At 45.3% G+C, this 13,721-nt stretch overlaps 1 protein-coding gene and 1 long non-coding RNA gene across 3 annotated transcripts in view; one reads left to right on the top strand and one right to left on the bottom strand.

The window, feature by feature from the left end:
- KLHL5 (kelch like family member 5) overlaps window positions 1-6,473 on the top strand; it is a 45,492-nt gene extending 39,019 nt beyond the window's left edge. For both annotated transcript variants that reach the window (XM_035111896.3, XM_035111895.3), the window contains 3 exons: window positions 1,082-1,294; window positions 2,332-2,503; window positions 5,099-6,473. In XM_035111896.3, coding sequence (XP_034967787.1) covers window positions 1,082-1,294; window positions 2,332-2,503; window positions 5,099-5,155 — 442 coding nt within the window. In that variant the 3' untranslated portion in view covers window positions 5,156-6,473. The remainder of the gene's footprint in view (window positions 1-1,081; window positions 1,295-2,331; window positions 2,504-5,098) is intronic.
- On the bottom strand, window positions 42-11,067 carry LOC148687286 (uncharacterized). Its single transcript, XR_015947850.1, has 3 exons — window positions 10,948-11,067; window positions 888-953; window positions 42-268 (listed from the first exon to the last, which is right to left on the bottom strand). It is a non-coding gene; the product is annotated as an uncharacterized LOC148687286 (long non-coding RNA).
- Window positions 11,068-13,721: the final 2,654 nt, after the last annotated feature.

The following is a 13,721-nucleotide window of genomic DNA, read 5'->3' on the forward strand; positions in this document are numbered from 1 at the left end:
GACTAAAGACAGAAATAAGGGCAAATATTCCATAACATTATACTGTACTCAAAACTCATTTATAAAGGAAATTTAGTAACATTGGAATGATGTCATCTACCAGAAGGACAGAGTGTTAGGCTTTTGAATGATGCTGTGTATGCATGTTTTTGTCCTATCCACTTCTTGTTAACATATTCATTGCGTATCAGGAAACAACCAGTGCTCATTATATTCTTCCTCTTGGATGTTGAATAGTTTCAGGACTGCAGTCAGGACTTCTTTTGTCCTAGAAATGGTTCCAGTAATTTGACTTAGTCAAATCTAGCAATGTATTTTTAATAACAAATTGATAATGCTGTATAAAATCTTAACTCAAACAATGGTAACATAAGCAATTGTCTTTAGCAGTAAGATGGCTGAAGAGAAACTGACAATTTTATTCATTTTAGGAAAGAAAATCAACAAGTATCTGTTATTGTTTTTTTCTGAGAAATATTACTCCTTCCTTGACGTGTTGGAATAGCTATTATTGTCGGAAACCCTCTTACTATGTATTTTTTATATGCTGCACTTTTCCCTAAATTACTGTATATGCTTCCTTTTTTGATATTTTTTAATTGTTTTGCATCTTTGTTTATTTAGAAATAGAAAAGGACCACACAAGTAATGGGATGAAAAATGTAACATATATATAAACTTTCAAATCTGTTGTATAAATTAGCCCATAAATGTGGTTAGAATTACAGTATTACTTTCAGATTTAAATGCAACATCAAAGGACAAGCAGCAGCACCTAATGAGGTGGAAATGAATTGAGACAAAGCTGTTGTTTAAAACTGCTACTTTGTTACCAAGAAATTATAGGTAGGTTTTAAGAGAAGCATCAGAAAATGGGTGAGACTTACTCTTTCAGAAATAGGATCCCAAGAGAGTTCTCTTTGAAACAAAGGCAGCAGCAGATTTTGTTGCCCCTGAGGAAGATTGTAAAGTGTTAGACTTAATGCTATTTTTATTCTGCAGTAAGCCATCTAATTCAATGCCTGCTTGAATCTTTTGTATGTGTGTTTAGTTTTTCTAGCATGTATTTTTATGCTTACAGACTATATGCAGTTGGTGGTCGAGATGGAAGTTCTTGTCTCAAATCTGTAGAATGCTTTGATCCTCATACTAACAAGTGGACACTCTGTGCTCAGATGTCAAAACGAAGAGGTGGCGTTGGGGTAACCACCTGGAATGGGTTTCTCTATGCTATTGGAGGCCATGATGCACCAGCTTCTAACTTGACATCCAGGCTGTCTGACTGTGTGGAAAGGTATTAACACAATAAAGTGTTGCTATGAAGATACTTAAGGTTCTTGCTGTCATCCTAAAATTATCTGCATTTAACACTTGAGCATATACCGGTAGTGCAGGAGGATACAGAAGAGGTGGTAAAAAGTAAAAGATACAGCTTATTTAGAAGCAATTGATTTGGAGTATTTCTGCAATGTTAGCACTTTTTATAGAACAGTAGCAAAAGCCCCCATTTAGAGAGATTTGGCATGGGCCAGGGTTTGTGTTTTACCACAACTGGAGATTTGAAGTGTAGCTTTGGGCAACATGCTGTTAACCAAAATGATAGTAGTAAAAATCCACCAACTTGGATCAGAATGTCAGTAAATAAAGATATTAGTTAACCAAAACAGAAGTGCAAATTCTATGGAGAATATTAATTTTAAAAATAAAGCAGCAAATAAGAAAATACATGAGAGATGTCAAATTCTATAATTTGTTTTCAGAAGCAGTCTGCAACAAGAGAATCTATCATAGTTCTCACCCAGCTCAGATGTAGATTCCTGGCTTGCTAAGTCACAGTATAGTAAGCTAGCAATGAGCACCAGGCCTGTGCTTTCATTCCTCTGCTCTCCTGTTTGTATTTATATCTTGGTTAGCTTAGAACTACAGTTCTCCATTATGTCCAAAATGGGGAGACGCGACTCAATGTCTGAAAACATTATGTTGTGCCATGACATTAAACCACAGATCTTCATTTTGGACAAAATGGGGAAATGTGGATTAAGCTGATTCGGATAAATGTGTTAAGAAGGGGTAGGATGAACATGTTCTCAATTTGAGAAATAGCTTGCCCAGGAATGCACTTCCAAACAGGGTCTGTGTATGTGTAAAAAGGGTACCAACAGTGATAGAAAGCAAAAGATATAGGTGAAGTTGCAATGAATCCGTCAGAAGTTCTGAAATACTATAATGGCGTGTGGAGTAACAGGAAAAATTAGAATAGCATATATAATACTCTCTTGGCAGAACTTCACACATATGGAATTAACCCTTACACTGTTGTTTTAAATTTAGGTATGATCCCAAAACTGATATGTGGACTGCCGTAGCTTCCATGAGCATCAGTAGAGATGCAGTGGGAGTCTGCCTTCTTGGAGACAGATTGTATGCTGTTGGGGGATATGATGGTCAGACCTACCTTAACACAGTGGAGTCTTATGACCCCCAGACAAATGAGTGGACACAGGTATTGATTAAGGTTTGGAGGGTTCATACAACCATGGTGGGTTGAATTTCTGGCATCTTCTGTTCAAGATGCTCCCATAGCAAGTCTGGCTGGCGGAGCTCTCTGTGACCTTGGGAGGGCCACTCCAAGTCATAGTAGACAATAGCAGGCAGTTGGCTCCATCACCTCAGTTAATAGAAGGCAACATCAGTGTTCAAATGTTGACGTTTTTAAGAGTAATCTCAGCCTTTTTTGGAAGCCTGCCTTCAGCTCAAATTCAGTCATTCCAGGTGACTTTATATGAGTGAGTGAAACCATGTGTAAATAAGAATCACAGAACTGCAGAGCCGAAAGGTACCTTGAGGGTCATCTAGTCCAAACCCCTGCAATGCAGGAATCTTTTGCCCAATGTGGGGCTTGAACCTATGACCCAGAAATTAAGAGTTTCATGCTCTACTGACTGAACCACCCATCATGAACAAACAGACGTCTGATTGTTCTGCTACTTCCTGTTCCCCTCTACATATGATTAAGCAGCATGTCAAACATCTTCTTTTCCTGATGCAACCAAGTCTCTGTCCTTTCCTAGATGCTTTCTGAAAGGTGGAAGAAAAGGGAAATACAATTATTTAAATTGGGAAGTACTGGAACTCAAGCCTACCAAAAAACTGATTCCATATCTCAAATATTCATAATCTGTATGTGACATAGATATGTGGTGAAAGCATTCTACATATATGCCGAATCGCTTGCATTTTTATCCAGCTTGGGAGCACAGAGCAAACCTTACCATCTGCTACAGGATAGGTAGCCACTTCATACCCAGTGGCTACCACTGGAAAGTGCAAATGAAATCTAAACTTAGAAGTTGCTCTTTTTGTTCTAGCTAAGTAATCAAGTTTTTCTCTGTAAACCCAGCAGAATAATTCTAATGTGGGGGGACCTCACGCCAAGGGGCTAAATGCAGTTGTCCAAGCCTCTGGCCACAGCTCCTCCTTGGCCATGCATCCTCCATGTTTTTGCCTGGATGGAATATGTCCTTGAACTCTGGTAATGCCTCTTGCTTGCCTGAATTGAACAACAGAGTTGCTCTGTTTTACCTCTGGAAAGAATAACTTTCTAACAGTAAGAGCTGTTAGTGGAACAGACTCCCTTGGGAAGTGGTAGAGTCTCTCCTTCCTTGGAGGTTTTTAAACAGGTTGAATGGCCATCTGCCACATATGCTTTAGCTGAGAGTCCTGCATTGCAGGGGGTTGGACTAGTTGACCCCTGGGGTCCCTTCCAACTCTATGATTCTGTGATCCTAACCATGGCTGGAATATGGCCCCTGAAATCCTAGAAGGTAGTGTACCCTTGACCTGATGTATGCAAAAGGTGACATAAAAAGTATAATCTTCCTGTCCCTGCTGACAGGAAAACTATGCACTGTATTAATATCCTGCTCCATCATATATATATATGATGCCCACTCTCCATCGACCCCCACCACCCCGGAGATCCCGCCCACCCCGGAGATCCCGCCGCTGCCACAGAGCAGGCCGCACCAAGACCAGCCCCATCCCCATCCCGCGCATGCCCTGGAGATCACCACCATCCAGGGAGCAGGTCGCACACGCCCCGGAGATCGTGCCACCGCCAGGGAGCAGGCTGCCCCCACAGCAGGCCACTCCCTGCCCCAGGAGACCGCCACCGTCCAGGGAGCAGGCCGCTCCACAGTCCTCGCCCGCCTCGGAGATCGTGCCTCCGCCAGGGAGCAGGCCGCCCCCAGAGCAGGCCGCTCCCCATCCCTCGCTGCCCCAGGAACCACCTCTGTCCAGGGAGCCAGGCCACTCCACTGCCACACGAGACCTAGACCTCCCAGGGAGGCAGGCTTCTCCGTACCCCTCACCACCACACCAAATCCTCAAAGTGAGGGACAGACCGGACGAACCTGGCCCACACCTCCGCCGTACCCGCCCCGTGAGCCAGACCCCGACACCACCGCCTCCACAACAGTGGCCGGAATACCCGCCTCCTCCCCTACCACCAAACAGACCAGACCACACCGACAACCCCACCCCATCAGAGGTAGACCAGACCCCGCCGGGAGTCACAGGGATGAACCGGGGGGATGCAGGGTGGGGGGTGAGGGGAGTCACAGGCATGAACTGAGGGGTGGGGGGAGGAGGGGGTACAGGCCAGACCACACTGACAACCCCACCTCATCAGAGGTAGACCAGACCCCGGTGGGAGTCACAGGGATGAACCGGGGGGTGGGGGGGGGAGTCACAGGCATGAACTGAGGGGTGGGGGGAGGAGGGGGTACAGGAAGGGGGATCAAAACAGTCACAGGCATATGCCGGCCGATTGGGGGAAGGAGGGACCACTGCAACGCGTGGCAGGGTACAGCTAGTAATTTATATAATTGAGCTTCGACATTATATTTAAAAAATGATGGGGTTGAGTGCAGGTGACCTCTGCCTCAAATTAAGCGCTGATTGAGAAATAGGTAGCAAGTGATTTGTTCTCTTGCTCAACATTCATATTACTGAGGCTCTATATTTTTGAAATAAGATATTTGTGACTCTAGCAAGCGTGCTTTGTCACTGACCTTTTTCTACCTTCTCACCATTACAGGTTGCACCATTGTGCCTCGGAAGAGCTGGGGCATGTGTCGTGACTGTAAAGCTCTAATTACAAAGATATCCTTCTCTTCTATAGACTTGGGGGGGGGGTGCCCCCAAGTTACTAAATTATAATCATATAAGGTACTTTGTATCTTCACAGGGCAGAGTTTGGTCTTAATCTATTAGCTAAAATGTTTTTAATTAAAAACGGACCAACATTATGCACTTTTAAAAAATGAGTAATGCAATTTATGTACATTTATTTGTAATGGAATACTCTGCAGCCAGCTGGCAGGATGCATTAGAATGCAGCAACTGAAAAATAATTGGCGCTTAGAAATTTTGGTTCTTGCTCTAGGAGGCCCTGAGCTCTTTGCTGTAATAAGCCTGGGCACAGTACCACTTCCTTTCCATTTCCATATATGTTTTTGGCATGTTCAGGATGCAGGTAGTGGCATTGCTTTCATTCCAAATAATTTTTCTTGTCTATTGGAATATTATTATTACTATTTTTACATGGTACAAAGACAAACCAAATGCAGACGGAATCAGAGTATCAAGGGTACCTCTTGCGTGGGAAATGCTATACATTTGATGCTTGAACTCTTCTCACCACAGCTGACATTTTGCAGCCTTTGTTTTTTAACCAAAGCCTCACTTTAATTATTGTCTTAGTATGCTATGGAAGTGTTTGTTCTATAGGATACTTTCTTGAAGAGCTTTTCAGTATCCACCACACTTACTGGATTTTCTAATATTTTATGGAACTTTCTCTATTCTATAAATATTTATATATAATTTCATCTTTCTGAGCTTGATTGCAGTTTCACTGAGTGGATCTCTTCCTGAAAGTAATTCAGAAGTTGGAGTTGGGGGGTGCATTCTAATGCATCGATAAAAGTGACTTTCATTTGTGGTTTCTGAAGCATTCCATGATCTGAAATTATATGTAGCTAAGTTTAATTTACTTTGAAAGAGGAGTTTGCACAAATCTTAATACACTTTTATAAGGTGAAAACTCGTGCCATTTTTAGCAAGTGTTCCTTTAGCAAAAAGTGGGCATTACCCTACAACTGGTGCATCCTTTCAGGGTGCTCAGCTACTTCCACAAAGACTTTCCAAGGATCAGACTTGCGTAACTAAATTATTTAATACTGTAATAGATTTTCTTTAGTATTTGCCTTATGTTGACTTGTTACACTACTCAGAATTACTTGGGTGTTCCAAGTGGTAAATGAAACTTTTATATTTTCTTTTGTGCCTTGTTTCTTACGTGTTCAAATATGTTTATGTAACATTCTGTTATACTTTATCTTGAAAAAATCTGAATATGTAAACTCGAGGATTTCTTTTTTTCTGAAAGTAAATGGAATGTGTCTGATGAATAGTCTTTGCACACTTGTAATTTTTTAATACAGTTCTGAACTTTGAAGTTCACAATTAACTATTAGTTTAAAGGGGAAGTGGCATTCTACTTCAGTGTATAAGTCCTGTCCTGTTTGTTATAATTTTACAAATGATTTTGTGATGCCTTATTCATATAAGTAATCAATTACACACACACAAATGATAATAACCAATACCCAAATTTAGCAAGGGGTGAGTTGGCATGAGGTAATTAAGTGTTATGACTGTCTTACATTAAACATGCTTGGTAAAAAAATGCATTGGCATAAATATACACGTATAAGGTTAGTTGTCCAAAACCAGATGTTTGCAGAATCCAATGTATACATGTGGAAAAGGTTCCCCAAAACACTGCTCTAAATTATATAGGGTCATCTACTTTATCAAAACAGAAGGGTGGCACCTGTGATGGAGCGGCTGCAAAAAAACACACTATTGGCACTGCAGAAGCATGTCACTTGGGCTAAATTCTCCTGCCATCTATTAATGGCAGAAGGCCAAGTCTTCAAGCAGTGGTCACTACTCCGGTTACACATTCTGGGTTGTGACTGCACCCAGGTTTTGATATCTAGATAACTTCTTATGTAGTTTTACCTTCAGCAATCTTAGCCACAATTTTTTTTAATGCATTGAAAACAACATTGATCTAAGGGTTCATCTACACTGGAGTTTAATGTGGATTTGAAGCTGCTTTTATGTCTTCCCTCTTCCACCACAGCAACCACATGACATAGGTCTAATCCAAGTGGCAGCCCGTACCCTCCCTCCAGGACATTTGGATTTTCCAGATCTATGGACAATTCATTAAGGGAAGAAAATATATCACAAAACTAGTCTCATTCAGCCCGTTTAGAAAATGGGCGCTAGAGGTGCGACGGGGCCGCGGCCTTCCTTCTCTTTCTGCGCTCGGCCGCGGGGCGCGCTGGAAATGCAATTAAACAAAATCGCTCTCCCGCCGTGTCCCGCGGCCAAGCGCAGGGAGGGAGGGAAGGCCCCGGCCCCGTCGTTCCTCCCACGGGCCAGGTAGGGTTGTCAGGAGGAGGAGGAGGTGGACCAAGATGGCGGCATTGGGTCAGGGTCCGGGGCTGCCACCGCGGCGGGAGCCGGACTGGGCTGCCGCCGCAGCAGCCCCAGAGCCCGATGCCGCCATCTTGGTCCACCGCCGCAGGGAAACGGGAGGCAGAGGGTTGAGGGGGGGGAGAGAGCATGTGTGTGTACGTCCCACCTCTTCGTCCAGTCCCTGTATCCGTGGGGCACATGCGCATTAGTGCGGACACAGGGACTGGACGCAGAGACACAGGGACTTTATTATATAGGATTCAGGCTGCTTACTCTTTAGTCAGGACAGTGTAGCTTAACTCTTTTTTTATACTGGCGGCCGCAGGGAAACGGTAGGCGGGAACATTCATAGAGGCATCTTTGGGGCCTGATCCGGAGGCTAGGGCATTGACTGGCTTCCCCCGCGGACTGAAGGGCATGTTATGGCGACACCGCTGCCTCCCCCGGGGGCCGCGGAAGGACCCTGCACCCGGCGTCCCCTGCCAGTGCCCTCCCGTTCACCCCGCTAGCTCTGCCCTGGAGGCCTGTCGGTGGTGCAGCTGGTGACCTTCCCTCCCTGCCCCTGCCCCCGTCTCTGCCTGTCTCCCTCACTCTGTCCCTCCATGGGCGCGGTGAGCAGGGGGAGACCGAGCCCCGTTGACATTGCCAGCTGCGCTCACTCCGCACAGCCCCAGCCCAGCAGCTGCTTTGCCACCGCCACCCGGGCGCCCATCATGGAGGTGGCCATGATCCACCTCCTCCTTCAGGCCTGGCCTCGCCAGCAGTGCGCTTGCGTGGCGGGGAACACAGACGCGCTGGGCCCGGTGGGCCGCTTCTCTCCTCGCTGCAGCCCAGCCGAGGCAGGCAAACAGGAGGGACGCGGCTGACAATGTTCGGTGCCCCTTCTGGGCCCATGCTGGGCGAGCGCCGGAAGCCGGGCTCGTGTCGGAGCGGAGGGCAGCTTGGCGTTGCCAGGGGCTGGGTCGTGGCGGGCCAGGAGCGCGTCCTGCTCGGCTTGGGCGGCTGCGGCAGCACCTGGCTGGAGAAGGCACGAGGAGGGGCCATACAGGGGAAAGGAGGGGGGAGGGAGGGGAAAAACCTGGACGGACGGCAGAGACGGATGGGTAGAGAGGCCGTCTTCGTCTGGGCGAGGCCTCTCTGCGCAACTCTGTGGGCTCAGGGCTCTGTGGTTTAGCTGCAGCGGTTGGTCGGCTGGGAGAAGCCTGGCAAGCGGGGTTGTTATGGCGGGCAAGGAAGAGGCTGGGGACGCGGAGAAGGTAAATGAGCTGGGAGCGGAGGCAAGGTGCCGTCGGCAAGCTCCGTGGCGGCTGCTTATGGCCTCCCTCGTGTTCGTTGGCTGTGTGGGCGGAGGAAGGGGCTGCGGCTTCTCTAACGGGAGCGGCTTTTGTGCTGTCAGCAGCTTTGAGCTGAGTGGCGATGCGAGAGGGGAGTGCGTGAGCGAGTGCTGGCGAGCGCTCTGCGTCCAATCCCTGTGTCCATGGGGCTCATGCGCAGTAGCGCGGACACAGGGACACAGGGACTGGACGCAGAGACACTTGCACTTTATTATATAGGATTGCATGTTGCTCAACTGTGGATTCACTGTGTGGCTGGGGTGCTTAAAAAAACCAAAAATTTCAGGTACCATGTATTGCTGCACCCCCTACTTACATTTTGTTTCCATCAGCTCAAAGGATAGTATAGTTGTTACTAAAGACACATTTGCAGTATTTTTTAAAAATAAATAAATAAAAACAGCTCTTTTGCACAAACTGCTCTTGCACTGATAAGTTGCATTAAAAATAAAATTAGCCCTTGCTGGTACAGGAAGCAGAAAAGGAAAAGGCAGTCTTTCATAGAAGCAACTCCAAATCCTTCCCTGGCCTGAAGCAACACACACATTTATTTATTATTTCTCTTTTGTGCAAATCTGTTAGTATTTCAAAAATTAAATAAGTTCAAAAGGTGTGCTTGCATAGGTAAACATATACCCACGTGCATGCCAAAATGGACCTCCGGTTTTAAAATTTTATGGTGGGTTGGGTACTGATTGAAGGGAGTAGACAGCAACACTTAGCATTAATACATACAATTTTTAAACAGGTATACACTCACCCACCTTGCTTCTGTCCCTTTAAATACCAACAGTTTATTTTACACCTTTTCTAAACCCACATTAGTGGCTTGAGATGCAGTAAGGTGGTCTCTATTCACATTTTTATGTTACTTTACACCAGGGAGGGAGCAGGGATATCTTCACCCCCTATGTGTACTGCCTGTTTGGTTTCCCTGTACCTGCAACCCCCACCGCACACTCCTCCCCATGAAGCTGTCATATGCAATGGCTGTCTCAAATATACACCTCTCAGCTTAACCACAGCGTGGCTTACGTTTCTAAATCAGATACAGTAGAAGCTGGTTTGAGGGAAAACACTTGGATAGGTATGGATTGTGGCTAACATCACGAGTACTCATCTTCCAACACCAGTTGTAGAAATGCACTGGAGCCGGAATAAATAGTCGGGTGCAATTGGCCCAGGACACTTTCAGGAAGCAAGTTACTGTAGTTACTCTGTTAAGACACTCTTGCAGATTGTACTAGATGAGAACCTTCTAACTCTACAATTCTATGATTCTAACCCAGTTAAGCCTCACAAACACTAACTGAGGAAATTGGTGAAGCTTCTGTTTCACCCCTACTGACCTAGTGAACCACAAACCTACTTTTCCTGTACTGTACCTCTCCTAGAATCATCCTTTGGCTGTCCTACAAGGCATTAGAACAGAGGTCAGCAACCTAAGGCCCATGGGCCAGAAGCGGCCTGCAGAGTTTGTTTGACCAGCCCCCAAGCTGCCTCCGAACCGAGGTGCCCTGCCCGCTTGTGCTCTGCACTAAACCAGTGCGGTGCAGGGACTCGCTTCCATGGCGCCCAAAATCGCAGACGCACAGACGCCGATAATTGCGGGCGGGCACGGTCCGGCCCATGGAGAGATCTCCGCGGGACCGATCCAGCCCAGGCAAGATAAACCTTGCTGACCCCTGCATTAGAACCTTGCATTCAAAACTGTTTCTCACTGCTTCACTCTCAGCACTGTAGACAGGTTCCCCCATGTCTCCTCAGCTAGGGTTGCCGTACTGTATTCCCAAAAGTGAAAATCCAGACAACATAGTTGAGCTTTCTTTCTTAGGGGGGGAGGGGGTCAAAGTTGTGCTCCCCCCAACCCCAACCCCATTTTTGGGCTTTTCTAGATTTTTTAAAGCTTTTTTTTATAAAATAAAATAAATCACCCTACTTGCCACATTTTCAGATTTTCCTGGACATTTTGCCAATTCTGCGAAAATCCTCCCAGATGCCATTTTCAAGTACAATTCCCAGATGTGTACGAGAAAACCAGGATGTATGGCAGCCCTACCTCAGCCTAAACCAAGCGAATCAGCGTTCTACCCTGAAACCACTCTGCCTTCCTCTCAGGTCTTTTTTCTTTGTCCTTCTCTTCCGGATGTCCACCAAGCACCAACAAACAGGGACTGACTGACTGACTGACTGACTAGCAGCACCCAGCCATATATTCCCTTTTTCACGCCAGGGCAACCAATCACATAATATAACCAAGAATTCTAAACCTGCAACTACCAATCAGAATGTGCATACTGAGAGTTCTACCTCCAACCGCTCCTCAGTTGTCAGTTAACATCTGCCATGGCAGTTAAATCAACTTTCACCTGGCCGAACAGAAAACCTCACTAATCAAACACACTCCGCACTCACATTACAATACAACAGAATGCATTGCACAATGCCCATTAAAGCACAATTTAAACAGACAGGATTCCTTCTCAACTATACACACACTTTTCTGAAAGCAATCTGGTTTAGGTAAAAGTACCATGAAATATTTGTTTTTAAGTGGCTCTTCAAATGGAAGGAAAATAATCTCAAATACATGGGGATTCCCCCTCACTAGTAACTTCTGTGACATGGTTAATAGAACATGGCTATTATGATGCTTTTGTAAACCATTTTGAAACATTGCTGAAGGGCATATAAATCTTAAATAAAAGTGGATGTTTATAAAATGATACTGATACTGTAACTTTTAAACAAATGGCACATGCTGATTCTTAGGGGGAACGTTTAGGAACTTAAAATGAATACATAACTCGACTAATGTATATAATTCATAGGATTCCAATTCATATTCTCTGATCAATTTTTTAACATAGAATATATTTTTAGAAAAATTAATGTGGGTGCCTTTCAGGCAGATCACACACAGTCTAAACCAGATGTATGTAATCAAAAATAATGTATCTTAAAACACACGATTTAAGTGGAGGAGGGAGACCATCCTAATCTGTACTAGGTTTACTTTCTCTCTACTGAAAGGACTATACTCTGGCATCCACGTTTAGAAAGAAGTCAGATATTTTATCTCCTATAATACAGATTGCAAGTAATCTGTGGTTATTCAAAAAGGTACTAGGCTTTCTCCAATAATTTACACTTGTCAATGTAGCATAATCTGAGTGAAAAATGGGGGAGGGTATTTATTTGGAGTTGAAATCACCGTGAAACGAAAAGTACATTGATAAAAACTACAATATGTAGCAAGCCATTCCAACCAAATACTAAATATTACTTACTTAATTTATGAATTGCTTCCTATGAAGCATCCTGAAGCGATTTCACAGGACAATATAAGCATATATTAAAACAACTGCATCTATAAAAGCAATTTCAAATCCAACACAGATACCAACTGGCGTATCTGCCTGTATGGTGCCCATCCAACTTGAACACTGTAATTCAATCTAGCCAGTTTGGGATAAACAAGGCTTCTGCATGAACCTGAGCAATGGATTTGCAGCGATATGAGGAAGTGTTTTGTAAGGAGGAGTTTTGGGTGGGAATCCAAGCTGGTCCCAGCCCCCACAACCTTTATAGTGGGCGCAGTGTGACAGCCCCCCTAAACAAAGCTCTCCAGGGTGCAACTTGGGGGTTATAATACTGCCAAATTCTGCATGCCATTCACTGGGACGGCTCAGTCATTAGAACATGAGACTCTTAACCTCAGGGTCGTGGGTTCAAGCTCCACACTGGACAAAGAAATTCCTGCATTGCAAGGAGTTGGAATAGATGACCCTTGTAGTCCCTTCTAACTCTACAATTCTATGATTCCATGCTCCTCTCTTGGACCAACCGGCACAAGGCATGGACCTACATCACAGAGTTGTTGGACCACATCAACCATCAGTACTACCACAAGACTACATTGCAGGGTTGTGGTAAGGTGGTTTCTTTCAGCTGGACCGGTACTGGCTGCCAGGCAGTGCTGGAATTACATGTAAGTTAAACAAGCTATAGTTTAGGGCACCACTCTTTGGGAGGGGGGGCAAAAAAATCCACTATTAATATGCTTAATTGTATTGCAGCTCAACAATTACTTTGATAAAATACATATTTTGTTATGTGCAAATGGCCTTATTTATTACATCCATAAATTACCATACAGCATATATTCCACACAAGAAACAGTGACAATTTGTTGTTGACAAAGGACAGCTGGACATAGAAAGGGCCCTATTACTTTCAGTAGTTTAGGGCCTCATCAAACCTAAATCCGGCCCTGCTGCCAGGAATGCCAACTTGGCCCCACGATCGTGGGTGCCATGCAGCGTGCATGGCCCGGGAGCACAGAAATTTGTGGGTGCCCGGCCCCTTAATGGGGAATTTTGTGGGTGCTCGGGCACCCCAGGGAGTTGGCACCTATGCGACTGCTTGCATCGGAATTCGGATCGGCAGGGCTGCACTGCAGAGGTGGGAGGGATTCTGTGGGTTATCCATCCAACCCCCTGCAAAGCAGGAATCTCAACACGGGGTCCCCCACCCATTATTAAATATACCGCCCTATACCCGGGGGTCTCAATATGAAACCCTGCAAGCGGTTTGATTGTCACGCCACTAGCAGACACATTGAGAAATAGCCAACAATGCTTTCCTACGTAAAGGTTTCAAAGAACAGAAACTCCCATATCTTTGCTGCTACTTTTTGGGGGGCGGGGACTGAGACATCCAAGACTTCCGCCGGGGGTGCTCCGTTGAAAACGGCTTATAGAGACGCGAACCAGGAAGCGCCTGCTTCAGGTTATCGGCGCGCGACTCTTCTTTTTTCTTACCTCTGCGGCT

Source organism: Zootoca vivipara, chromosome Z1 (genome assembly GCF_965207765.1).
Source record: "Zootoca vivipara chromosome Z1, rZooViv2.hap1.1, whole genome shotgun sequence".
NCBI classification, from domain to species: Eukaryota; Metazoa; Chordata; class Lepidosauria; order Squamata; family Lacertidae; genus Zootoca; species Zootoca vivipara.